The 26934-nt window shown below is 42.1% G+C and overlaps 1 protein-coding gene and 1 pseudogene across 6 annotated transcripts in view; both read right to left on the bottom strand.

Moving 5' to 3' along the window:
- The window catches only part of CREB5 (cAMP responsive element binding protein 5), a 379991-nt gene that overhangs the window by 83523 nt on the left and 269534 nt on the right, over positions 1–26934 (bottom strand). For all 6 annotated transcript variants that reach the window (XM_036230426.1, XM_036230429.1, XM_036230424.1 and 3 more), the window contains 2 exons: positions 14974–15100; positions 9937–10047 (listed from right to left, as the gene is read on the bottom strand). In XM_036230426.1, the coding sequence (XP_036086319.1) occupies positions 9937–10047; positions 14974–15100 (238 nt within the window). The remainder of the gene's footprint in view (positions 1–9936; positions 10048–14973; positions 15101–26934) is intronic.
- LOC118611207 lies at positions 6294–6412 on the bottom strand (annotated as a pseudogene).

Genomic DNA, 26934 nt, shown 5'->3' with positions numbered 1-26934 from the left:
GGCCTGGTTCATACTTGGATGGGAAACTACCTAGGAAGACCAAGTGCTGTAGGTGTAAAAAATAAAAAATGAGGGATTATAAACTGACAAGGTCCTTGCAATCTGTGAGGTCAACCAAGGGTTGCCTCACCTAAAAAAAAAAAAATACTCTTTTGGATTACAATCTATAATCTGTGTACATAGAGGGCCGACTTAAGTTATACATGGATTTTTGAATGCATGCAGAGGTCAGTGCCCCTGATCCATGTTGTTCAAGGGTCAAGTGTCTATTAATTGCAGACCCAAACTAAATTAGAATCCTAAATTTGTGTATTTGTTTAAAAAGTGCTAAAGTCTTGGGCCTGCACCAAGGAATTTCAATACTGAAGTATCGAAGCGCCTTGATATAAAACTATCGCACCTTCAGGCGGTGCCACCTCGCAGGCCCAGAAGTGTCATGCAAGGGCTTCTCTGCAGAGCTGCGCTTGGCTGCACAGAGCCCCCAGGCACTGATGTAGGGATCCGGAAAATCATGGGAAGGGTTTTCACCTGCTCAAATATCTCTCTCACCTACTTGTCATGGGTCTTGAAATTCTACCATTGGTAAATCAATCATCTGAGTTGAGTTCTACCCTATCGCTGTTCCTTAAAAAAAACAAAACAAAAAAATCCTCAGTGTAGGGTTACATATCAAGACACAGTAACACCTTCATGTAAATTAGTTTATCAGATTTTCCTTCCTTCATTCTATCAACAAACATTTACCAGGCACCTAGAATGTGCAGGACAGACGCCAACCTGGGGACATGGAGCTGAATCAAATTGACCTCTGTGTGCAGGGGGTGCACAGGTTGGCAGCAAGGCAGGTACACAGACAATAACACGTAACAAGCTCTATGAGGAAGAGATATATAAGGTACAAATGGAGTCTAACCTAGCAGAAGGTGTAACTGAGGAGGTTGAGAAGACTTCACAAGAAAGGTACATTTGAGCTGAATCTTGAAAAAAAATAAATAAAATAAGTGTAGTCTGTGGAGGCAAAGGGAACAGGATAGGACAGGCAAGGCAGCCACAGAGAGCAAGAAGCCCTCAGGAAGATGCCAGGCTCCAGGAAGGGTCTTTTGGCGCGTGGCCATGACATGTGGAGATGAAGTGGCTAGAAAGAACACAGGACCCGACGAAAGACTCTAGAACCATGAAAACAAGGGGTGCATTCCCGTGAGGTTGGTGCCACAGGGGAAGAGGATGTTCCAGGAAAGGGTGTAAGGAAACACCGCCAACTCTGGAATTCTCACTCGCCTTGTACTTCTGATCCTGGCTCTCCATGGAAACCAGGTGGCTGCCTCGCCTCTCTGGGGGCACGTTTAATCTCCAGGATCCACGGCCACAGTTGCATGAAAATCTCATCCTCCTTAAACACATCATCTGTTCTGGTGTCTGCAAACACTGTTTCCAAATAAAAATGCTTGATGTTTACTTTTATTGTTTGAGACGGAACTATTCTGAGAACCTAATGATTCATTTTATTCCTGCTAAGGCAAATACAACAACCACATAGTACCACATAGCATCACTGTTAGCTGTCCACACTAACGGGGACAAAAAAGATAATTTCAAGAGGATAACAAGGGAAAAGATATTCTTTGTTAGTTTTAGACTTGAAGATTGGATTCTCCCTTTTATTTTTTAAGACAAGAAAAGTCTCAAATCTTTAGGAAAACTTTGCCTCCTCTATCTGTCCCCAATGTCCTGCCTTCTACCCCCTCAAGACACGAATTTTCTGACAGACCTTTGGTATGCCCCACATGAAAAACCAAATCAAGGCAGAGCCATCATCCCAAAGTGAAAAGCAAACTTTCATTATTAGTTGTGCTGGCAAAAATCTTGGAAAGTGTAAGCTACATAAATTCCAAGAAAAAGACCGACATACCTCTCTCTAAAGCAGAACTTCCCTGTAACTAGATTTGTAAATTTTTTTTTTTCCTGGCCATTCCGACACAGGCTGAACTTATTTGCACAATGTTCCAAAGCAGACAGGAACAAGCGCACACACACGTACACAAATACACAGAGAAGACATGCCCGAAAACTGTCTGAGGGGCATGTCCCAAACCAGGCCATGTGTGGTGTCCTTGTCCAAATGCATCTGACTTCGGGCTTGGGAACATTAAACAAACACAAAAACAAAACACGGCAATACGCGTGCTGGGCTGGATGACAGAGGCAGCGAGCAAATATTGGGATTGTAGTTCACCTGTTGCCATGGTTACCGAAACAGGGCGGATACTGACAGAAAGGGAAAGACATAAAACTGGGAAGACAATGAGTCCTCGGAGAATGTCTGAATGTGTGTATGAGCAGCCGCTGATGAGGGTGGAGCAGGGAGAGCCAAGAGAAGAGATCTGATGGGAAGGGACCTATCAATACTCCTTTGTCTTGCGTGAGCAGCGAGCTGGGTCGCCTCTCCACGAGATCTCCAAAAGCCCAAGTAAGATCTGCACAACCCCAAAATAAACAGCGATGAGACATGGGAAGTTTAGTCTTGCTCGGTGGCAGGCGAAATCAAGGCAGCTTGTTCCAGGTGCCAAGAGATGAAATACGCTCAGTGTGTAACCCAGTCTAGATGATGAATAAGAATAGCTTAGTGTCTCGTGTCAAGATCCCCGGCCTCAAAAAGAATTACAGAGAATGGGGCTCATTCCTTCAGGCAAACTGATGATTAGGTTCAATCACAGTTGATGTAAAAGGGGGGAAAAGCTGATTGAGCCTCTTCTACCCCAGCTATTTTGTCTTGTTGCTAACCAACCTGCAGAAAACGCTTCAGGAAACACCCCCTGTAGAAAGTTTGCTATCCAAGCAATGAGCAGATGACGTTCCCTGTCGATTCTGGACTAGCAAACACATGGAGAGTGACATTCTATAAACCAGAAACCCAGAATCTGGGTTCTAATTCCCCTTCTTCTGCTAATTGGTTATGTGGCCTTGGACAAGTTATTAACTTGAGCTTCAGGCCTTTGTTTTATGAAGAAAAGGATTTTGCTAAAATAATTCCTGGGCTCCTTTCCCACTTTGGAATTTGGTGATTCATAGACAATTGAGAATCTCTCAAATTCTCGTTTTCAAAACAAATATAATCAAATGTATAATCCCACGTATTTGGAGTTTTGATCCACACATGGAACATAAATTCTGTAGGAATTTATTCTATTCCGTAGAAATATAAACAAATGGTTGCTAGCTCTTTCAATGATCTTGTAATAGAATCATTCACATTTTATTAAAAAGCTAAACTTTCTACAGTCTAAATGAGCAAAGTGGCCATGGTCTATGGAAGTTTACACCCCCAGCCACCAGAAAGAGCTGGAGCTTCTCTTCGCTCTTAGAGAAGGGTTGTCGCTCTAGCTCTTCAATAACAATAGCGAAGCTCAAATTCAGCACTTGTCTTGGCCAGACAGAAATATGAATCAGCCTCCTCTCCAGTGTTTAGTCGATGAGGACTAGAGAATCGAAGAAGCATAAGCTAACAGACAGCTGGGCCTGGGCTATACCTGTGAGCCTCGTCTTACTTTATACCACTGAGTTTTATTTTTATAAGAAACCACTTATCACGGGGACACCAAGGACAGCACGATATAGTAGAAACAGGACGAAAATCAAAGACTTGGGCTCAGGGCCTCGTTATGCCACTGGATGATGCCGGAAAAGTCCCTAAACTTCTCTGTGTCTATAAAATGAGGATAGTAATATTTTCCTGTTGATCCTACTGGGTTGCTATGAGTCCTCAATGAGACAGTGTATCTGGAAGCGCTTTGCAATTTGGAAAGTGCTCGTCTAACATAAAACTCATAGTATGATCATCCCCGTTACTGGCATAATGATACAATTCAGGGCCGGGATCAAGGGCCCAATGCCCGGGTTCACATCTCAGCACCATGTTTCACCAGCCTGTATGTTCCTTACAAACTACCCAACCTCTCGGCTTATTCATTTGTAAAATGGGATTAAGAATAGCATCTCCCTCACTGGAGTGTTGTGAGGATTAAATGAGATAATATTGCAAGATAGTATATTGCAATTTCTGCCACGTACACAAGTGATCGATTAATGTTATCAATTACTGTTTTCTACCACGTTTGTAAGAAGGCAAATTGTCATTTAAATGAGACCCAGCAAACGCATTAGGGAGAGTGTAGATTCTTGTTGCTGTTGTCGTCCTAAAAATCTTACATAATTCCCACTCATCTGCATATTGGACAGTGGTATTTCACAGCAGTGAGGTAGGAGAATTCTCGAACAAGTGGCCACTTTGGTTCAGTCCGTTGTCGTGTTTCGATCACTGGTGGTTACAGGGACACATGGCTCCTGGCACCATTCGAAACTTAGTGAGAGCTTCTTTAAAGTCAACAGCATTTCCCACCTCACCACAAAGCTTCTGGGAAGCTGACAGCCTTCTCGTTCGCCGCTTTCTTATTCCCAGACTTTTAGGGAGTTAAGCCGGGATGATTAAAGCAAATGGGCAAATCGAAGAACTACATTTCTCCAGAGCGCCAGGGAGATATTACCTGGAGACTGTCTTTTCATGTGTGTAAACTTTCCAGGCAACTCCACATGGAGCCAGGCTCCTCTGTGATTTATCTGTCGGACAGTGGGTGGCCAAGGGGCACCGTAGGCAAACAGTTATCCGGCTAGATAATTAGGGAGGGGAAAGGCAAACACCAACACACCCAGGTTGACATTCAAAACAAAGTGGAGATTTAACCATGATTGCTCACTATACCACCCCAGTTCTCGGCTGCCAATCTGCCAGGGGGAAGCCGTGAGCCAAGAAAAAAAGTGCCACTAGTGAATGATCAGTACAGCTGACAGAAACAGCAGAATCTGGGGTGGAAGAATGAAGGCCTGCGCAGGGAGATCAGCTTTATGTTTAAGTGATGGCTTGGTCTCCTTAAGTCTTTACCAGGTTTGGGTGTCCTCACTTATAAGATGGGGAATTTGAGAAGGTTTTTGCTAAGTATCCCCATCTTCGAAGGCCCCGCCTCTCCAATCTTTTTGGTTTCTTTCATTCCTTCGTTAATGCATATATTTATTTATGCATTCGATAAACTGAAAACCTAACTGTGGATAAAGTATTGACAGTCGATGACCGAAATACGACACAACTCATCCATCACAATGGAAGAAACAGCATTTAGTATTGATCGCTCTCAATTCCTGGGAGGGCAATGATATTCCAACTTCTGTTTTCTAAGGAACAGACATATTGCTTTTCTCTCAGGGTAAAAATATGGCGGATGTTATTTCTAGCTAGCTTTCAAAGAAAGCAAGTGTAGTCAGCTACTCTTTACAAGCTGATGACTTAGCTTAGCATTTATCTACTTTTATCCTCTTCTTCTCAGCCTTGCTCTTGCCCCCTACCCACTCCATCCTGCCCCCATTTCCATGGCTAGGGTTTGGTTCCTTCCCATAATTTTAATTCAACTCAATTCAGCTCAATTAAATTCAGTTCTCATTCGTGGGGCCTTTCTCGGTACACGGAGCTTACACAATGCAAGGATTATCTTCGAGGAGTTTATAATCAGTCAACTGAGGAGAACACATGTGAAAAAGAAATGTCAATATAAAAAATATGTTTGGATAAAGAGGCAGAGAAGCTGGACCAGTCGGTGAGGCCACAGAGCTCTGGTTAAATCGAGGGGGACGCCCCGCATTACCACTCGCTTCTCAGCCTCTCCATGTTCTCGGCGGGTCGGCACTACCCTTGCAATCCTTGTCTGCCATCTGTGTGTAAATGTAAACTAACCCCAAAGAATTTGATTAAATCTGACGGTTACTGATATCTAGAAGGTATGCGGTATTTTTAACTAGAGGATAAATGTCGTGATGAGAAAGCTTTGTCACTGGAGAGTGAGATGTTAGCCTTTGCTCAGCGATGTGTTGTTGGGCCAGTATTTTTAACCTCTTGGAACCTCAGCTGCCCCAGCGATAAAATGGGGACAATACCCAATACTCAGGTGTTGTCCTGAGGATGAAACCAGGTCACAGCTGCTGTACATGCCTTCTCCCTAGTATCAGCGCTCCTAACACGTCACTAACCTCGTCTAAACTTAAGGCGAAACCTGAGCAGAGTGGCCAGACTCCTCTCTGAATAGCTGTTAAATGCCACACTTCATTTTAGGCAGTTTCTTTTTAAAAAATTATTATTAGTATTATGATTATTTTATTTTTTAGGTGAGGCAACCCTTGCTTGACCTCACAGATTGTAAGGACCTTGTCAGCTTATAACCCCTTATTTTTTTTTATTTTTTATTTTTTTATGCCTACAGCACCTGGTCTTCCTAGGTGGTCTCCCGTCCGAGTACCAACCAGGCCCGACCCTGCTTAGCTTCTGAGATCAGATGAGATCAGGCTTGTTTAGGGTGGCATGGCCATAGACTAGGCAGTTTTAATGTGGTAATAGTCACTTCATCACTAATGAGACATAAGATAGGTACACAGACAAGTTCCCCTGATTCCTTATTTAGCTTCCAACCCTATTATGAGTTTATAAATAAATAAATAAAAATAAATAAATAAATAAAGCAAGCCTCTCTCAGAGCTAGATAGAATTTAGTATCATTCTCACACATAGAAATGAACACAAATCTACATAACTCTAAAGACACCATATCCACATCATCACAGAATCCCTGGCACACAGCAGAGGCTGGAAATATGTCCCAGTCCGATGTGCACTTCCCTTATCCATTCTGCCTCTTCCTCTCCTTTTCCATTTCTCTAGGCTCATCCCCCCTCTCTCCCCTTTGAATGTTAAAACTGTTCACCAGTCGGCCTCACTTTCACGGAAGATACTCAGCGATCCCAGGAACCTGGTAGGGAGAGCCTGTTGTTTTGGATGCTTAGAAAGGTGGGGGGCTCTCGCGGCTTCAAGTCTGCTCTGACCTCAAACGACATCCGGCATGCATGCATTCACTTGTGTCACTGTGAAGTCAAATGTCCGCTGGCTTCATTCTTCGGAAAAAACGATCCACAAAACTCAATTATAAGTTGCCAGAATTATGAGAAAACCAGCTTGGACAGATGTGGTCACAGTACATTAAAGTCACTGCTTGATACTAACGTACATTAAGTCAGAAGGAGAACACACGTGCTTCTTGATTTAGGACGTCCCAGATGAGTGCACCATAGAGTTTACCAGGGACGCAGATTTTGCTCTCTCCCACAATAGAAATGACTGATTTGGGGCAAGGAGAATGGATATATTCCATTGAGCAATCGCTCGTCAGACAGCTTTTAACAAAGTGGTGCATTTAAAGCGGCCCTGTCTAAAGCTTCTGTCCACCTTCGGGACCTCCAAGCTTCGCCAGAAATTCAAGATGAGAGCTTTCGTCGGTGACAAGGTAGGGAGTGGAAAATGGACACACTGTCCCCAGCAGAACAGGTCTGCAGTGTGGTGGTGCAGGGGACCCCTCCCCGGCAGCTCTCTGGTTTCTTGTGTGCTCTGCGAACACACCCCACAGAGTGCATTCATCACAATAGCCCATGTGTGACCCTTGGAAAAGTCCTTGAAAACAGTGAAACGAGAGCCTTAGTTGAAATCTGGAATCCATTCCAGCCTTACACAGGAAGAAAATTAGGCATAGAACAACAAAGCCCACAGTTCTGAGAAATCCGGGGAGCCTCTGGCTGACATTAAAATCACAGATTTTTTTTTTCTTCTTCACTACTTTGCATTTCATAAAAGCTTTTCATCTAAGCAACCCGAAGCTGCTAGAAAATACCGTACAGTTAGGAGACGGCAGGCACTGATTTCTCCAGTTAAATAACGCAAGCTGAATAAGAACAGAGAGATGCTGAGTAATGTAGTGAAAGCCACTTCGTGCTTTTCCAAGCTGCTAAGGAAACGTTAGTCTTCTAAAATATAAGTGGCCGATACCCCATTTTTCCCTTTGGGTTAATTTATTGGTAATAATGCGATCAGGTTCAAGAACCTGGGGTGCAGAGAATAGCGGTGTTCCCCAAGCCCAACTCTCTCATAGAGTTCATTCACCCAGATATTATGGATCTGGAAATATTTATTCGCTTAGAACATGAATCAGCAGAGTAGTGTGCTTGCTCAGTAAATTCAACTCAACAAACAGTTGTGGGGTAACGCCGTTTTTATAAATACCGACCAATTTCCTTTTGTCTCCAGCTGATATTAATCGCTATTAATTGGTCATACCATAAGTTTTTATTTCACACATATAAATCATTATAAACCTGTACGCCCTTTAGAAACATCTTCCTTTTTTTTTTTTTTTTTTGCCAGCAAGAAGAGGGGTAAGACACTTCTGAGTCCAGCGCAGCACAAAACCCAGTGAAAATCAATTGGCAGGGAAGTTTGGTTTGGAATTGTCTTTAGAATCCACCTCAAGTTTGTCTGGGAGGTCCCTCAAAAGGGATACAGACCCTGAACCAAACAAGGTGATTCAGAAATAATCCAGCTGAGGGTGGGGAGGGCAGCATCTAATGCCGGGACCCAGACACTTATTCATACACATGAATAACTTAATTTTGTTTTTTTCTTAAGTACCTTCACAGTTCATTTTTTATTTTTCTTTAAAAAAAAAAAAAAGTAAATGGCATTACTCTGGTCTCCAAAACAGATGCCAGTTTGAACTTTCCTCTGCCAGCAAGTATTTGGTTTGGCTCTGCAGGGCTTGAGTTGAAAAAATATTTGCCGATTCCAAAAAGATTTAACGAGCTTTGCTGAAGTCGCTGGTGCCATTTGGCACATCAGGGGGACTGTGGCGCGGCAAAGAGAACTCTCTTGACCACAGATTTTATTTGCCCAAAGTAGCCAACACTGGGGGTTTCAGTCGGTTCCTTGGGTCACGAAGGTGTAAGTCAACGGAGTGAAGTTTCCAAGAGAAAGCGACCAAAGCAGACGTCAACAACAACAACAACAACAACAACAACATAAAAAAAATCCACAACTAACCAACTTGCCATTGAAAACGAAGTCACTGGGTCTTGATGGCTAATTTTCAGAACTGTCAAGAACATTCTCACTCCCTCTACCAGACACAGCGCCCAATGCTGTCAGTCAACAAACCAAATAAATATCCAACTTCCAGCAAAAGCTATCTGGTAGTATCAGATACCAAAATCCTTTGCTGCAGGATACTTTTGTTGTCATCTGATACCTTACTAACTGTAGTGTTAGAATTTCACAACACAAGAATTGAACGACCTGCTTCAAGCAGCTTCACTAAACGTAACCGGCACATTTGCTTTCTATTGCGAAGTCGTCCACGCATTCCTTTTTATTAATATTCAGTCGAACATAAATGCATGAATCTATCACTGCGACTGGGAAAACTGACCTTATTGCACTTAAGTCTTATACATTAAAAGTTACTGAAGGTTGTCACCTAGAATCACATATTTTCAGTAAGAGTTGCAGTTACCCCGCAAGAAAACAAGGCTCTCTAATCCTTTCCAATCAATGTCACATCTGACAGCTATAACAAAAAATGCAGAATATTTCCATAATAGTGTGTGCTTAAAGGTCACTTGTATCTTTTCATGGATGTGTGGACAAGAAGAGTGGCATTGAAACTGAGGCCACCTTGAAAAAGAGAAACTCTGGATCATCTTAATTTCAGATTGTGAGCAAATATACGCACGTTTGGGTGTATCCTACCTCAGCTCCTACGGATCTCCCCCAAATTCTAAATGTCCCTTTTGTTAAGGCCGCGTGCTCACCCAATGCTCATCATGTGATCATCTACACCAAAATCCAGCAACAAATATCTTCAAAGAAAGAGCCAAGCTGTGCACTGCCTCTCCCCAGAAAGACTTATTCACCGAAACAAAGACAGAGCCGCCTGCCTGACTTAACCAAAATTCGGAAGTCAGAGTACACATCAAAAAGAGTCATGAAATAACAAAAGGATGATTATAACTGTTATTTACCATTTTGGCTTCTGAATGCATTGGCTGGACTTGGGGAGAAGCACAGGGGTTGCTGAGATTTGGACCTTGCATTCCCAGGAGGTTGGAGTTCACTGACATTTGTCTCTCCATCTAAGAGAAAGAAAAGCAACAGGATCAGAGGTCTGAGGAGGGCCGTCTGGGTCATGGACGAAGCCGCATTTCTCTTCCAAATGGATCCTTTAGAAGGTCTTTGAATAACTCTGGGGAAGCTTGTGGTTTGCCGAAGGGTGAGCAATGCACTCCCGAGCCTTGAACCCAGCCACATCAAAGGGCCGCCCAGAGCTGCGCCTTCTGCAGGAGATGCCCCGAGCCGCAGAGAACTGCGCTGTCAGCCGATCGTTCCCACACAAAAGCGCAGGATATTTCCACTTTTGCAAGCGCTTCGACTACCGCGCATCATGCTTATTTCTACAACTATAAAGAATAACATGTGCATCGAAAGATACTAGGAAGAAATATGAGACACCAAATGGCGATTTCGGGTTATATCTATGGCTTCCCCCCCACACACACACTAAATTTTATACAGACACATGAACCATTTTAGCAGTAAGAACAAGGAAATTAATTTTAAAAGCAATGCTGGTGGGTCCTCCTGTCGCGATTACTCATAAACACAATCAAAAGGGTCCAGCGCAGGTATCTGAGCATCTGCTTCTGGCTCGCGTCCTCCATCCGCTCTGCTAACCTAGTCATGACTGCATGGCAGGAGTTTTAGGCCTCGCAGCGGGACTAGTCCTTGCGTAGGTGAAGAAAGTAGCTGAGGATACTGTACGACACATGATCGACTGCTCTCACATCGTCCTGCGGGCTGGCTATTTCATCTAGAATTAACATCACTCAAATACCTGCACTGAGTTCAGCAAAGCATTTTTGTCTCTAGGGTGTCCCTGTTGAAAAGTAAATCTAGCAAAATCTCTGTTTCGGTCATAGAAGGGTGTGTCTGATTAATATTTTCTGTGGAGTAGAAAGTGAGCACTTTTCAAAGAGCCAAAATAAAGCAAGTATACTTAACATTGAAATCACAAAGAAAATAATCAGACTTTCCTCAGGGGGAAAAATAGATCCTTCGATGCAAGACTTTTTCCATTTGCCAAAGGATGGAAATGAAAACAATGGTCGGAAATTTTAGTGAAACAGGTTTCTGCTCAAAATTAGTCTAGGTAGTCTTGAAAGAAACAGAGTTCCTTATCACCCGCTGAAATCTCACAGACAGGAATTGAGAGTGACAGTTGCACTAAATGACCCTGTAAGATCTCTGCCATTGTCGAGATGCTATGAGAGCAATTCCCTCTGAGCCCAGCCCAGGGGTGAGTTGTGATCATGACACAATGTGCGGATTAGCAGAGATGCTGCTAAAATCATTGGAGGCCGCTCCCCGTCACTGAGAAGCACCATCAGCCTTACGCTGGCCTGAATCGGTTTCTCAGTTATCTAGCAGTGTACATACGGGAAACTGTTTCAAAGGAGCGATTTAAAAAATGAAATTTCTAGAGTACTCTAGCAAAATCTTTTGAGACTTTAATAACTCAGTAAAGTAAAATATGCATGTTCATATCCCCCCAAATCTCCACCCAGCCTAAGAACTCTAACTTTTAAAATTATTTTTTTCAACCGTGCTAAAATAGACATAATAGAAAATTTACTCCTTTAATTATTTTCGAGTGTGCAGTTCAGTGCCATTAACTACATTCGTATACTCTCATTCTTAAGTCACGAAGATTGCTCTAAAACATGCTGATTCCTTATCACTCCTACTCCTAGATGCTGGAGGACAGGAGACTTGTAGTAGTGACTGACCCTCTCCTAAAGGGAAATCAAGTCCAAGTAAGCTTTTGCTTTCAGTTTTCCGAAGGAGGATTGTTCAAAAGTACAAATGACTGTCTGGAGGTGCTAAGCGACGAGCCATCATGCTCTACAAAGAAGCACAGGTAGGCTGCTTGCAGCCTCTGGATCCGCAGTCGGCCATGCTTCCCACTTCTCAGAAAAATTACAGTCCGTGACTACTTCTACCCCATGACTCACAAATTAAACAGAATATTGAAAACAGGATGATTTTCCTATCTAAAAAAAAAAAAAGAAAAAAAGGCGTCTGTGCATCGAAATGATTAGAGGAGTCAGCAAGAGCCTCTTCAAAACAACTGTTTGGTGCTTTGTACCAACAAGGCTCGTTGCCGTGAGCGTGGGTCTGAAGAGCTGACGAAATAAGGGGTCATGTGTCTTTGCTGAGCACTCAGCAGTGTTTTGCACTGCAGATAAAACATCCGGGTAAAAGAGTTCACATTTCTTTGAGCTGCCTCTTCTCCCTTGAAACAAACTGGACAACGGGAGCTAAAAGGTCGGCAGCTCTCTGGGGCTTTTATAATAATAAATGGATGTTCGTATAACCGAAGTATTTCAGCGTGTGACTTTCAAGGTGGGGTATCGCAACCCAGCGGACTCCTTAAAGCCAACGTCTGTCTTGTTCTTCACCACATCCCAGCATCCGGCGCAGTACTTGGCCCATGGAAGGCGCTCAACAAAAGTGTGTAAAGTGAGTGGGTGAGTAAATGAATGAATAAACAAATACATCATTTTGTTTTGAAATGTGTGGCATGAGAGCATGCAATGCAAATTGGTTAGGAATCTCATCTTCCACTAAGAACATACAGCCATCTTTTACACCCAGGGAATCACGGTTTCCTGGGGGCAGAAACTAGAGGAAAACCCTGCCGGCAATGCCAAAACTATAGAGCAGGAATGGGTGACTTGATAATAAGAAAGAAAAGGCCCAGATTTCTAAGGCCTAGAACTCTTAGGATATGTTTTGTAGAGATTTTCTATTGATTTTCGTTAGTTACATTAGTGTCACTCGAGACCTTAGCTTCCCAGCCACAGCACTATTGACAACCTGGACACAATAATTCTTTGCTGTGGGGACTGTCCTGCGCATTGCAAAATATGTAACTGCATCCCTGGCCTCTACCCACTTGATGCCAGTAGCACCCCCTACCCCACCCCAGTTGTGACAACCAACAGTGTCTCCAGATATTGTTAAATATCCCCTCGGGTACAAAATCGTCCCTGCTTAAGAGTCGCTGCTCTGGACTGACGCTGTTATCATGGCGGCGTGGGCAGCACTGGCGTGGGGTCGGGAGCCTGTGGACCGCCACTCTGACTCTGCTCCTGCTCTGCACCATGCACCTGGTCCTTGGTTTCTACTCCGAAGCATCCACAGGAGGTCAAGTCGGATGACGAAGTAATGTAGTGGGAACCAGTGCCACACACCTTTCGTCTAGGCCCCAAGTGTCCTGCCTTTGTCCCTGGGATTGGCACACAGTTTAGCCAAATGGAAAAAAAGATTACCGCAGCGCTACTTTTCTGAATAATGCATAGGCTTTCCAGGAGGAGACTAATTTTGGACAAGAGGGGCTCAGAGCCTAAATGAAAACGGCTCATGGTAGAAGCCTTCGTGCCATTAGTTGGGGTGAATAGCACCCGGGGCAAGGACATCGGGGGCGCTGGTCCCTTCACCGAAAGATGTTTAAGTCGAGCAAAGCAGGTGAAGGGTGAAGGCAGTCATGTGACCTTCTGCCCCATGCTGCAAATACCGTGTCTAACCTGAACTGCTCGACATTCACAGTGGGCAAGTCCATTTCTCTCAACTAGAGTCGCCAAGCCCTTCTCCATCCCCCACCCCACCCCCACCCTCTGCCCCGTCCCTTGGATAAGTGAGCAAACTGCTCAGCCTGCCATGATCTGAGGGGCTCGGCCTGAGATGCAATGCGAGCTCTAGTCACAGCTCTTCACTCACAAGCTGCGTGACATTAGGACACCCCCTTCAACTTCTTACTCTTCAGCTTTACACCTGTGAAATAAGTATATCGATAATTACGATATCATATCCCCACAGGCTTGCCGTGAGAACAAATGAAATAACAAATGCAGACAATGCCTCAAACTGCTAAAATGCTCGTCCAGGCATTGTTGATATGGTCGTGAGAGGGTTTCAATCGAATTGTCGTATCACCTCTAGGTCTTTGGAGAACTTTTGTGGCCTGGCGAATAATAACACTGGCCACCAGATGCTCACCAATGCACTGTGCCAGAGAAGATGAAGAAAAAGGACGGGGAGGGGAGCCCACGGAAGGAGAGCACGGTTCGCTCTGGAAGAATCTGTATCTCCCTTCTAGATTCATCCATGGTTTTCACAGGGGAAGGATAATAAAATGAGTTTAGACTCCGGAGTCAGACTACCTGGATTTAAACCCAGACTCTATCACCTACTAGCTCTGTGACCTTAGCTGAGTTACTCAGCCTCTCGTGCCTCAGTTTCCTCATCTGTAAAGTGGGGGAAGGAACAGTGCATACCTCGGGATTATTGTGAGAAAAAAGGGACGGTGTGTATTATGTAGTGGTTGAGAAGTGGGCACCGGAGCCAGAATGCCTGGATTAACCACTCAGCTACTCTGCTTCTCAGATAAGCAAGTTACTTGCCTTACTTGCCTCACTCGAAAAATGGGAGCAATAACGGTATCTTCCTCTCAGGATTGTTTCAAGCGTTTAGGAAGCGCTTAGAGAGTGACAAGCACAGGGTAAACACTCAGAAAGTGCTTGATCACTAGAACATGATATGCATGAATACGCATTAGAGCTATTACGTGTCATTGTTATTTTTATTGTTATTATTACTCTGAGTCCTGGCTAGATTGCTCACTGTCAATTTAATAACACTTTGTAAATAGCCCAAACTGTAGACTTTGGAACGGTCATAAAACTCTGTGTTCCTGAACAAATTCCATTCCCTGGACGTGGCAAATTTACTTTGTCACAAGTAGGAAGATGGGCTCACACCTCACAAGGAAATTACTGGAGGGCAGAAAGCCAGCAAGGTGCCTACGGACGGACAATTAGGCACTCACAGCCAGTTGGCACACAGGTCAACTCTCCATCCAGAAGGAGCCATTTTCTTCCCAGTCAGCTTTTCCTTTACTCATCCGAATGGGGCAAGACCCGGCGGAAGTGAGAAGCACTTACTGGCATCAAGACGGCAGAAGATCCTGGCATTGTAGGGTTGGGCAGGGTCCCGGGCATGGAGGCTGGCATGGGCTGTCTCTGTCTGTTGTGGAGATGTAGCAGAGAAGATAGAGAGCCTGGGACAGGCCTGGGGGGGAAAAAAAAGGAACAAGAAAATATGATTCCTGATTCCGTGGGCAGGGGATTCACTGCCTGTTTCCCCGTGTCCAAAACCAGCCAGGACACCACCGTCGCAGGCCGACAGATCAGATCCTCTGATGGGAACCATGTAATTGAGGATATTAGGGAAATAATAACAAATAAAACGCAAGCCTGGCTTCCTTTGCTGCTTCCTAGCTAATACATCAAATGCCACTTCATTTCCTGACCTCTGTTATCTAACCGATGTCCAACAGACAACGAGCTGGTGAACCTCCTACAACCCCCACAATTTAGGAAAGAGACGTGGTGGCGAAATCCTGTGTTTGCCGGGAAGTCTCTGCCCTCTGGAGGATCTTGGAGTCCAAGATCTGTGCACATGTGTTTTATCCTCACTCCCCTGCATCTCTGCCTGGAAGCCCTCCGGGCTTTGCTCTGGGTACACTTTCACTATTCTGGATCTGCCGAGCCAACTTCATTCACAAACTCCATAGAAATCTATTTTGACTTTTTCTCTGTTCTCCGCTGTGAGTGGAAGAAAACCAAAGCCAGGACACAAACGAAAGCGGCCGGATTGGGCTCGCGGCCCTGTAGCGGGTCGTTCTCCAGCGAGCCCGGTGCCCAGCCCCCACTCTCCAGTCCCTCATTCATAATGACTTAAGGTGTTAGGCTGTCGGACAGAAACTGATTTTGGCCTGACCTGCAGGACTTGGGTCAGCTTGCGTTCCTTGGGGGGGAGTATATAGTTTGAGCTTTTGCTTCAACTTGCCAGAAAAAAATTTTTTAAGGGCCTTCAATTGATTTAATGAGCCAGGGAATGTGGGGCTGAGGGGAAAAGAAAGTGATTTGTGTTTATTAAAAATGGCAAACAAGTGACCTCCCTGGCTAAATTCTCAACCTCCTGATGCTTTTGCTCTGGGGAGCTATATAAATGTCAAACCATTAAGTTAAAGACGTAACAACAAACAAATTAAACAAAACAAACAAAAACACACCCCAGGACTCCTGAATTTGTATGATAGACCACCTGATCCTGAATGCCGTGATAGAAATTAGTGCTTCTAAAATGAATGCATTTTCTAACGTTAAAAAAAAACAACAACAAAAAAACGAAAAAACTCCTCGTGTAAGTGTTGAGTGACAGTTGCAGACAGAGCAGTTCTGTGTAGGCCAACACCTTCTTCTTGTGCTTCAGGGAAAGACACCAGGGCCCCATCCCAGCAGCACGAGCCGCCTCTTCTTTGGAACTCTTTTGCCTCCCCTGGGTGATTCATGGGCAAGTGGGAGACTGAAATGGGCAGAAGAGGCTGACATCCTTCTTTCGCAATGCTGTCATGATTCCAGAGAAGAGCCCGTTTCCCACCTTTCGCCTGACAGTTCCTTTGCAAATCTAGCTCACTACCGGAGTCACACACCTCAGAGAAGGATCAGTCATAAATTAGTCTATACTTAGGAAGTTGTATATATGAAAACATAAAAGACTATAAGGGCTTTCCACAGAGTTTATATAGATGTACGAAATTACACCCAGTTTTTTTTTTTTAATAGAATGTGCGTATGAGTGGTTGCACAGGCTAATGTAAGGAGCTAGTAACAATGGAATGAGTGTTTCCCACAAAGCAGATGAAGTACTTGACATGTTATTTCTTGACATGTGCCCTGGGGACCTCTGGAGTATGGATGAACAGTAAGGATTAGTAGGGCCCGTGAAGGCCCTTCAGCTTTTATAGTTCTAGGAAACTCCTTGTCGCAATTGCTATAGTAGTTTGTAACTTCTTTGAATCTTAAAGTCTCATCTCATTCGGAGGTAGATACCTCAAGTCGGAAAGGTATCTCACCATGTGGCTCACTCAGCAGACAACATTTGTTTTGTATCCTCTAGTCTTAATGTTTTGTTTGGGACACTTACTGAAAATAGCCATGTATAAAAGTATATGATGTTTAATGATGTTCAGTTCCTCTAAGTATCAGATTAATCATCTGAGCGCCTCAGTTTCATAATGAGAAAGGTTCACCGAGAGGATCCCCGTGGATAGCTAATCATTCCTCTGTCCATTCACCCTTTCATCTATATATCTATCCATTCACATAGATCCATAGATAGATGTGTCTACACACATCTATACCTGCATACATACATATGGAGGCATACATCTATATACACACACATACATATAGACACATACGTCTATACATACATTACATACATACATACAGCTTCCTGCCATATGTCTGTTCCCCTAGTCACCCAGGGAAATACTTCCATTATGGACAGTTAGCGATGAGTAAAATCAGTTATAGGAAAAACAACTAAGATTTCTTTTTCTTATGTTGATTGGCAATATGATTTTCATGAACAAAGGGCAACATATTATCATCATTTACATTTTGTTTTCAACATGCCATCTTAATAAAAATCTGGTTATCAGTTTTTATTGGTGGGTTCTTTTTTTAAAAAAAGAAACCAATTAAACAACTTAATGGTGATGCGAATGGAGATACAAAAGTAATTAAATTTAAAACGAGTTTTCATTCTTCCCATGACTATGGAAAACTCCCTGCTGTATAGAATAATTGAATATATGTTTCATTTAATTCACTGTTCCTATTAGGTCAGTTATTTTCACACATGCATAAGTCTGCTAGATTTTTAAATATCAAGTATTCCCTCATTAATTAAGAAAGCCTTTCACGGTACTGGGTTCCCTTGGGATTATAATAATAATTACCTAATAATGCCAATCAGATTAATTAGCAATGTATATTCAGAAGGAAAAATGGTTAGAAAACCATGTACTTTTGGATTCTGAATAATTTTGAATTACTGTTTTACACAGGTTCTATAAATCATTTCTTCAACCTCATCTACAAAACTAATGGTGTTTCCTAGGCTGATTGCTTTGGCTTTTAAAATTATAAAAACTAAAAGAAAATAAAAACAATCTATGTCTATCCATCACTAAGTATACAAAAGACTAGCATGAAGTAATTATGTCGCTTGGCCCAGGAAATAATCATTTGTCTAGAACAGTCAGATCATTGAAGAAAGAGTGGTATCAGAATAATTGCATTAATTGCCTAATTCCCCTTGTGTATGTAGAATTATTACTTAATACCTTGCACTTGCATAAAAACTTTTTCTGTTGCATTTATAAACTGCTTCACACTTTTCACCTTCTTCGTGGCTTAAAACAATGCAATGTGGTAAGTAGGGTATATCATTCTCATTTTATTCAGGAGTAAGGCGAATCCAGAAACCTTTAAATTTGCCCGAGATCAGATGGGTCATGAAAAGAAGGAGGACTCATTCTCAACTTGCAACAGAGAGTTTTGCCTATCACACCTTGACGGCTCCCATAACTGATTTTTGATACTAAAATAAATTCACAGTCCATTTCCTTTGACAGTCACACTGCTCCTTGGAATTTCCAATGAAGTAGTAAAATTCTTCAATCTGCTAACATGAGAAGTCACTCATCCATGTGAAATTATGTTTTCTTCTTTTAAAAAGAAAAAAAAAATCCCAAACATCAGTTAGACTCTGAAAATAAGATGGCAAATTGCAGTAAAGTTGTGAAAACAAAGAGCCAACAGTTTTCTCCAGTGCAGGCTTGTTGCCATGAGCTAATAATTCCAGACTTTGAGCAAGGCGAGCCTTCTTTTTAATAACCATATGCCTTTAGGTAAAGTATTTCTACTAAAAATTACTGAGGCATGGAACAAGGTAAGGTGTGTGAGCTCATGTTGGATTGTTCAATTACTAAACTGAGTCCCGTAGCTTTAAGAGTTTCCCAACTTGACAGATTATTCCTCTTTATACACTTGTATAAACATACTGCTTACGGCTGAAATCTATGTAAGCTTTTCTTTCAATTAAAATGTCAAGGATGACAGACTGTGTTTTCACTGTCCTTAACAGAATGCTAGGTACCACAGCAAGAGATTTCATGTCCTCCTTTTTCCTCCCAAAGGATGTTTTCCAGTCTGGGGGGGGTGTCTGAAAATCAAGGGCTGTGTCTTCTGATTTTCCCTGCCCCTTGACAAGCCCAACTATCTTTAAGGAGCTACAGACCATCGCTTTTGTTTCGAAGGTCTCAGGAGGGTTACTACAGACTGTTCTCTTTTCCCGGTCTTCACAAGATCCAAGATGTCCCAGCATTGTCTATTAAACTCTTGGGACAGACAGGTCTGCCAGGTATGTAGTCAGGCAGAGAGAAGTAGCAAACATTGAAAAAAAAATGAGGTTAGAAAATTAGAAGATCGATGTTAGTACCCACATCAGATAATAGACATCGAAGAAATCTTGAGCAGATAATAATAATAATAATAATAACAACAACAACAACAACAACAAGATTTGGTGGGGGATAAAATTAAAAAACAAAAAAGTCTTCAAAGCAAGAGAACGGAAAGAGGAGGGAGCAGGGAGCAGGAGACCCGGATGGCTTTGGTGTTAGAGTTTCTGACTCTGGGGAAGAAACGTCCTTAACTTTTGGGCTCCATACTTTCATCATCTGTCTAATGAACGGATCAGACTATAGGTCATCGAGAAATCGCTTGAAACTCTAAAATTCAGATTCTAGGCCTCAGAATGAAAATGAGATGTTCTTAACTCCGCGAGGCTACCTGTTCTGTTATGATGGGCGTATTCTTCACTGATCACTGACACATCCACAGTGCTGAACCCAGCACCTGGCTCATAGTACATGGTCAGGGTCTATATGAAACAAAATTGAGCCAGTACAGCACTCAGTTCTTAATGTTAAGACTACATGGGAAACATGAATAAATCCCGAATAGAAGGTATCCCTAAAAAGTGAGAGAAGTTGTGAAAAAAAGGACTGGATACATTCCATGAGGCCCACATTTCTGACTCATTTAAATAAAGCATCATTTCACACACAGACTAGAGAAAGCTGATTGTCCACTGTCTTCGTATTTGCTTATGAAAAGAAATGTGTGTTTCCTTTGCACCTCCTTATAGGAGGTGTTGTGGCCTAACCTGGGAAATTAGTTTCTGTCTGGGATGAGGAGACTGGAGAGCTGAAAAGGGCAATTCAGGCTCTGCAATCTTAGAGAAGGCAGTTAGTAATGAGAAATGCTTATTTACTCATTCTTCTCCTGAGCAAAATTCAAAAATTCCTGTTTTTTGAAAGAAAGCAACTTGTCAGGATAATTGAGTAGGATGTGAAATGTAAATACGATAGAGCTAATTTCTTCCATGGGTCATAATTACATTATAAAATAGGGTAGCAAAGAACATGGTCTGCCAAGGGAGGAATCCCAGCTCTGCCACTTAACTAGCTGTGTGACTTTGGCAAGTTGTTTGGCCTCTCTGTGCCTCAGTTTCCTCAATTGTAAAATCAGATGATAGAGGTATTTACCTCATGGCATTGAGTGAGTTACCACATATTATATATATTAAATAAACTCAAATTGGTTGTTGTTGTTGTTGTTGTTGTTATTATTATTATGAAACACTGATCAAACAGAAGATTAATCACTGAACTTCAAACAAAAAACTGTGCCTCAAGGATAGGATCTTAAAGAACAACAATCCTTAGCTTTAATTAAAGAACTGCAATCTAAGAAATGTTAAAATATCCCAACCTCCCTGCATATATAAGATATTTCTTTAAAAACCTATCAACTTTAAAATCCTAAACTCTTCCACAGAGTCAAATAGACTCTTCTCTCCGACAAGGTTACAGAATTTCGAAATGACTTCACATTATTTCTCAGAAAGGATCCTTGAAAATATTTCTTCAAAATGTAACCAAACTAATTCCCCAGAGATCAGTTCTCAGTATCTTGTTTTTCCTAAAAACAATGACAAAAATCCTACGGAAGTAATAATTGGGAAAACAAGAAAGCTATCTGGCCCATATTTTAAAAGACATCATATTACCCGTATCTTTTTTTGAATGAGCTCATGCTCTGTACAGTCTCACTGCCAAATTCCTGAAGTCGGATGGCAAATATAATATTTCCCCTTTTTACAAATAAGCAATTTAAGACAAAGAAGTAGAAATATTTAGCCTGAGAAAAGGCACCAAAATATCAGCAGAATTCAACCAAAATATGTATTTTCTCTTTCAAAATTTTCTTAGGCTCAAGGGAGGACCTCTGCTAAAGATCTGGAATCTCCCTGTAAGAACTGTCCCCATCCCCTTTTCCTTGGTGACAAAACAGACTTTTGGATGTCCAGGAAGAGACTTTTGCCTTTGCGTCTGGATCCTATTCTTTGCCCTGCCCCGTAGGGCCCGCTCTATCCTATAAAGCTAGTAAAACAGGCAGTGAAAAACTGCAAATGCTCCAGCACATCAGTCACACCGGTAAGCCCATCACCGGGTGATGGAACTTGACATGGTTCCATGGCCATAGAACATCTGGCCCCTCGCTGTTTCTCCAGCTCATGACGGCGCCATCTTCTTTCCAGCCACGGAGCCTTCAACATAAGCAATCCTCACGACCTTCTCCAGACAACGACACCAGGTTAGGGCCTTATTTTTTGGGGGGTGGGGTGGGGTGGTGACCTCAGTACATCCCACACTTTTCCCTAGTAGAATATATCACCATTTATACAATCAATGAATCAATTGAAAATCAATGAAGAGTCTAATACTCATCAGGCTCCGGACACTCATTGCGGAGTGGAAAACAAGTTAGGTCATTTGCATAAAAACTCAGTTATGAATTTATAATTGGTGACAATATGATGATAAACAAAACAGATGTGTTTCGCGGTCTCTTGGAGTTTACCATCTCGGCTTTCCTAATTACAATTATTCAGTGATTTCGAGTGATTTTTTAAAATGTCTCTGCTCCCAACTAGACAATAAACTTCATAAGATGGTGTCTGCCTTCCTCACCAATGCAGGTACTTCTAACACATAAGAAAGTACATGATATCTAGTAGCTGTTTAATAAATAATTTTCAAATTAATGAAAACGTGGATGTCAAGGATCGCTTCTACTAGCAGTGGACATTGCAAGAACAGTGTTTAATACATTATCTTTGCTAATTAATTAATTAATTGATGGAGAAGGTAATTGATTTACGAGTCATAAATTAAACTCCAAATTACCCTAACAGTCTAATATCATCCATTTCTGTTCTTGAAAAGCATAAATGGTTTACTTCCAAGGTAATCTGTACTTTTCATCATTTCCCCTCAGATTAAACTCAAGCTTTCTGATGATTTCTAGACCCATTTGTTTTTGCATCAATTAAGTTAATTTCCATTTGAAATTACGTTTTAGGAGTTTCATAAGAAAAGGCCAAGAATAATTCAGGACCGCTCATCTGTCTCCAATCTATATAATGTTTTAAAAATTGGATGCCTGCCCTGCAATAAGGTTGCACTTTACAATGTTGGAGCTCTGAACTTAGAGGTACCAGTTACACCCATACCACGGTCAACTAAACATCTCGTTTCTGGTTTACGCAGACTGATCGATATTGACAAGAACACTTTTGGAATCATTATCACCAGGGGTGTCGGAAATTTAATTTACCACACAAGATAACTTCGGGCCTCTTTTAAAACATAGTTTCTACTACCGACGGCTTTATTTTATAGATGTGGTGTCTGATATCTTGGAAATGTAATTTCTTTTTCTTTAAATGAAAGCCGGGCTGCGAGGGAGCGAATGGTGATAATAAAACGGGACACCACTAACAGAGCTGTTTCCTGCTGGACGGAGCCTTTGCTGGGTTTTATACCATGTGTGCTGCATCTAATCAGGCAGAGGAGATGTTTCCTAGCGCTTTCAAGTGTTTTAAACAGAGAGCAGTCAAGGGAGGGGAGATGAGAATTTATGGCCGTTCTGTTAAGACCATTAAATCAATCTCTTTTTTTCTTTCTTAATGACTGATTTCTGTACCATTAATCTGAATTCAGTCAGCCTGATCCATTTAAGTTAACAAAAACCAAGGATGGTTGGTTTCTGATGCATACTACTGTTGGGAAAAAAAAACCCGTTTTCAAAATCTGATATTTTTTTTTTCTTGTAAAGAGCTAAAGGCTCTTTATAAAGGCTTTAGCTATGGGTCAGACATAAAGACATGAAGAGATGGCTTTTCAATTAGCCAGTAACTTCTCAGTTGCATCAATTATTCATAAAGTTACCCTTAGAAAAGGCAAGTAAATGCAGATCAAAAGATATCAAATAAAAGATGATTTTGAATGCAGCCACAAATAAACGATATACATCTGGTTGGCTGAAAAAAAAATTTCTTAGTAGAGACATATCTCTAAGTAAAATTTCTTCCTGTTTGTGCGTTGTTAATAAGCTTCTTCCTCACTTCATAAGGACAAATAAGTAGCCCTCTGATTATGAGCCTTGTCATTTACATGTGATTGCTGCTTGCATTCATTCACCATGAATGAATAATTCATGAAAACATTCACTAACACACTTGCCTGGATGTTTTTGTAGAGGCAGAAGCCCTGAACTTGCAGACACAAATCCCCCAACTCTAAGTCAGCAATTCCATTTTGGTTTCTCCTGGACTTCCAGTGTATCAGCTATCATATTTTAATAAGTTAATTTGTGGTGGGAGCCACACCCAACGCAATGCCCCAACACCTATGTTCCAAACAGATAGCTTAATTTTTCAGGTATATGATAGTTCGAACTGCAAAAGGCTTCAGGGAAAACTGAACGGGGGCTGGAGAGGGGGCAGTTTCTTCCCAGTATGAACAATGGTCCTTTTAATTAGCATGAAATGAAGGTTTCCATCCTTTGTGCTCTAGAGCTAGTCATTTGTTACTAAACAGAATAACACCCTGTAGGAGAGGTAGTTCAGGTCCACAAATCTTTTCAACGTGGTGCCATCAGGCTCATTAGGACTGCATCTGTACTGAGCATTCCGAGAGTGACAGAAATCCTCCAAATCAGTGAGTTGCCAGGAAAAACGTACTTATAACTGAGTAGTAAATGCCACCTGACCCTACCTGCGGAAGGCTAAGATAACATTCCTTAAGTGCCTGTGCCGAGCACTACGGATAGTTCTATCTGTGGTGCCTCAGATGGTTAATCTCATGTGTCAAGTTGTCTGGGCCACGGGATGCCCAGATCATCCAAGCAACCTTTACTCATCCACTAGGTGAAGGCGCCCCACTAGGTCACCCTCGCTAATGCCGTTAGCTAACCTCTTCTGGAAACTCAAGGCAGAATCTCTTAGGCAGTTTGCAAATACGTCTCCTGGGAGACCAAATTTATGGCCCTCTCCACCCGGCCACTCACCAGTATTATTGCAGCTCTTTAGGAGGTGGCATTAGAAATGATTAGCTTCACAAATAGACTGGAAGACGAGAGATGTGTCAAAGATGCAGAAGTGGCTTAGGGCAGCTGTGATGACATTCATGGACTATGCAACCTCAGGCCACTAAAAGCCCAATTTCTCAAGTTTTGTTCTTAAAGGCAAAGTAACAGAAATGCTGAGAGGGTAACTTGTTCTCTAAGGAAACACCGGAAAGAGGTCTGGTCCCAAGGCTCAGCAGACTCCTCGCTGGGTTATGTATTAATAGAGAATTGCAAACCCAGGCTATAATCAGATCACCAAAAAACCACAGGACAGGGAGCGAGAGCCTAAAGAAATCCTTGTCAGGCAAGGGTTGAACGTCATGGGGAGGAGAGGGAGGAGCGGGGATGGAGAACTTGGAGAAGGCTCCAGAGAAGGTCAGAAAAATACTCAAAGCCAGACGGGCAGGCCTAAATGGAAAAGTAAAAGGAACAAGAAGACTGGGAGACAATGATAATGGTCGAGTTTCTAAATCACGATATTCTGAGAATAATGACCAGTCACCATCAAACTCAACTGAAGCAGAATCCCAACAGTAATGAAACGACGGCACATGGGATTCAAATTAGAAGAAAAAATCTCTCTGAAGAACGAACAGCGTAAAAACAATTAAATAGCTTACTGAGGTTTGGGAATTTCCTCTTATTAGGCTCTTGACAAATAGATTCGCCTCCATCTGGCGTGGTTTCCAGGGAGGAGAAGGAGGAACGAGCAGCCCTCTCACAGTCCTAAATTAGGTCTATTATTTTCATTTACTCCAGTCAGAGCGGTTGACAGAAATGATAGAGGTGATGCTGGCTGCCATCCTTAATGCAGAAATGGAATAAAGCAGCCTTGTGTGGCTGATAAGACGTATGCTCAGGGCCCCTTCCAGGCTCTGCCACAGCCCACGAGTGCGTGATCTGGGCGAGTCATTTAACTTCTGTGTTCTCACTGGCGAAAACGGGGCTCTAATACCCGCTTTGCAGGTCTGGCATGAGGATGATTTGATTATCACATACGACACAATACTTTGCGTGTGCCTGACCCTTGGATGATGATTAATGCATAGTCTATTTGAGACGATTAATCTATTCTAGAAAATCAAAATGATTGCCAGGGCCATTTGAAAATACCAAGTCAAGCTATGTTGTTCTAAATTTTAGGGTGAAGCGATTTAGGGAAACGGCCCAAAACATCCAGCCTCTCTGAGGGATCCGAGAGTCTTTTCCGTTACTAAGAGCCCTGGTGTATCCCGGTGTATCATCGTCTCAGGGGACCCCGCTCTGATTTCTCCGGGCCAGGCTTGTCCCTGCTACGTCTCTCACAGCATGTGTCAGAATCTCCCCTGAGCTAGCTTGGCACACAGTAAGGGCCTCATAGGGATTTGCTGAATGACCGAACGAGGTGGTCTCACTGGACGTGGTCTCTTATTTCCTGGCAGCGGTAGCCCCCTGACGCGTCCATGACAGGCCTCCTTTTAGGGGCCATGATAACCTGAAACACTATCCTGAAGGGACACTTGCCTTGAGCCAGGGGGCTTGGGGGAGGGACGGAGTTTCTAGGAAACCTGCCGTCCTCCTTCTGCGGCCTTTCCTGAGCTGCTTTTCAAGTTCTCCCACTCCTCGGGAGCACTTATCATGAAACTAAATTGATATTAATCTGAAACACTTAATAAAATAATAGCAATAAAGTTCATAATAATGGTACTTGGCATTTACTTTGAACTTTGTATCCAAGGATCTCAAAGGGCTTTTAAGCCAGGCTTTGCTATTTTCAAAGCTACTCGTGGGCAGGACACACAAGCAAAGCCACCCAGTATAGCTTACTTTGGACTGAGCTGGTTCCTCCATGAGGTTCTGAGACTGAGCTTATGGCCATACTATGTGCATAAACACACCCACTACCTACAGACCCTTACATGCTAAAAGGTAAAAGTGATAGAAAGACTTTTTGTCCTAAACACACTTTTGTCTATATTAGCTGAGTCAAACCTTGGAAGCAAGGTTTGCATTTGGATAGACTTGTTTTATTAGTTACATATAACTAATATATATATATATATAATATATATTATATGTAACTAATATATAATATATATTATATGTAACTAATATATATAATATATAAATTAGTTATATGTAACTAATAAAACAAGTCTATCCAAAATATATATATATATTTATATATATATAAATATATATATATATTAGTTATATGTAACTAATATATGTAACTAATATATATTAGTAATTAATATATATATATTAGTTACATATACCTAGTAGTTATATACTATGATTTTTTTTGATCCCCTTCTCAAAGTATTTATAAGTACAGTTGGAACATCTACATCTGTTCTTTAAAGGCATGAAGTTTTCAAGGGCATATTTTTCCTTTAAGTTCACCCTGAAGGAAATTTTGTTTAGGTTTAAGTGATTAGTTAAAAGCCACACCGGGTTTTATATACAAAACCTCTCTTCTAACATACTCCCTTCCCTGGTGGCCTTGCATTATGCCAAAGAGAGTGACTT

This window comes from Rousettus aegyptiacus, unplaced genomic scaffold (assembly GCF_014176215.1).
Source record: "Rousettus aegyptiacus isolate mRouAeg1 unplaced genomic scaffold, mRouAeg1.p scaffold_m13_p_13, whole genome shotgun sequence".
NCBI classification, from domain to species: Eukaryota; Metazoa; Chordata; class Mammalia; order Chiroptera; family Pteropodidae; genus Rousettus; species Rousettus aegyptiacus.
The sequence above is the reverse complement of the archived record's forward strand: the minus strand, read 5'-3'. Positions and strand labels throughout refer to the sequence as shown.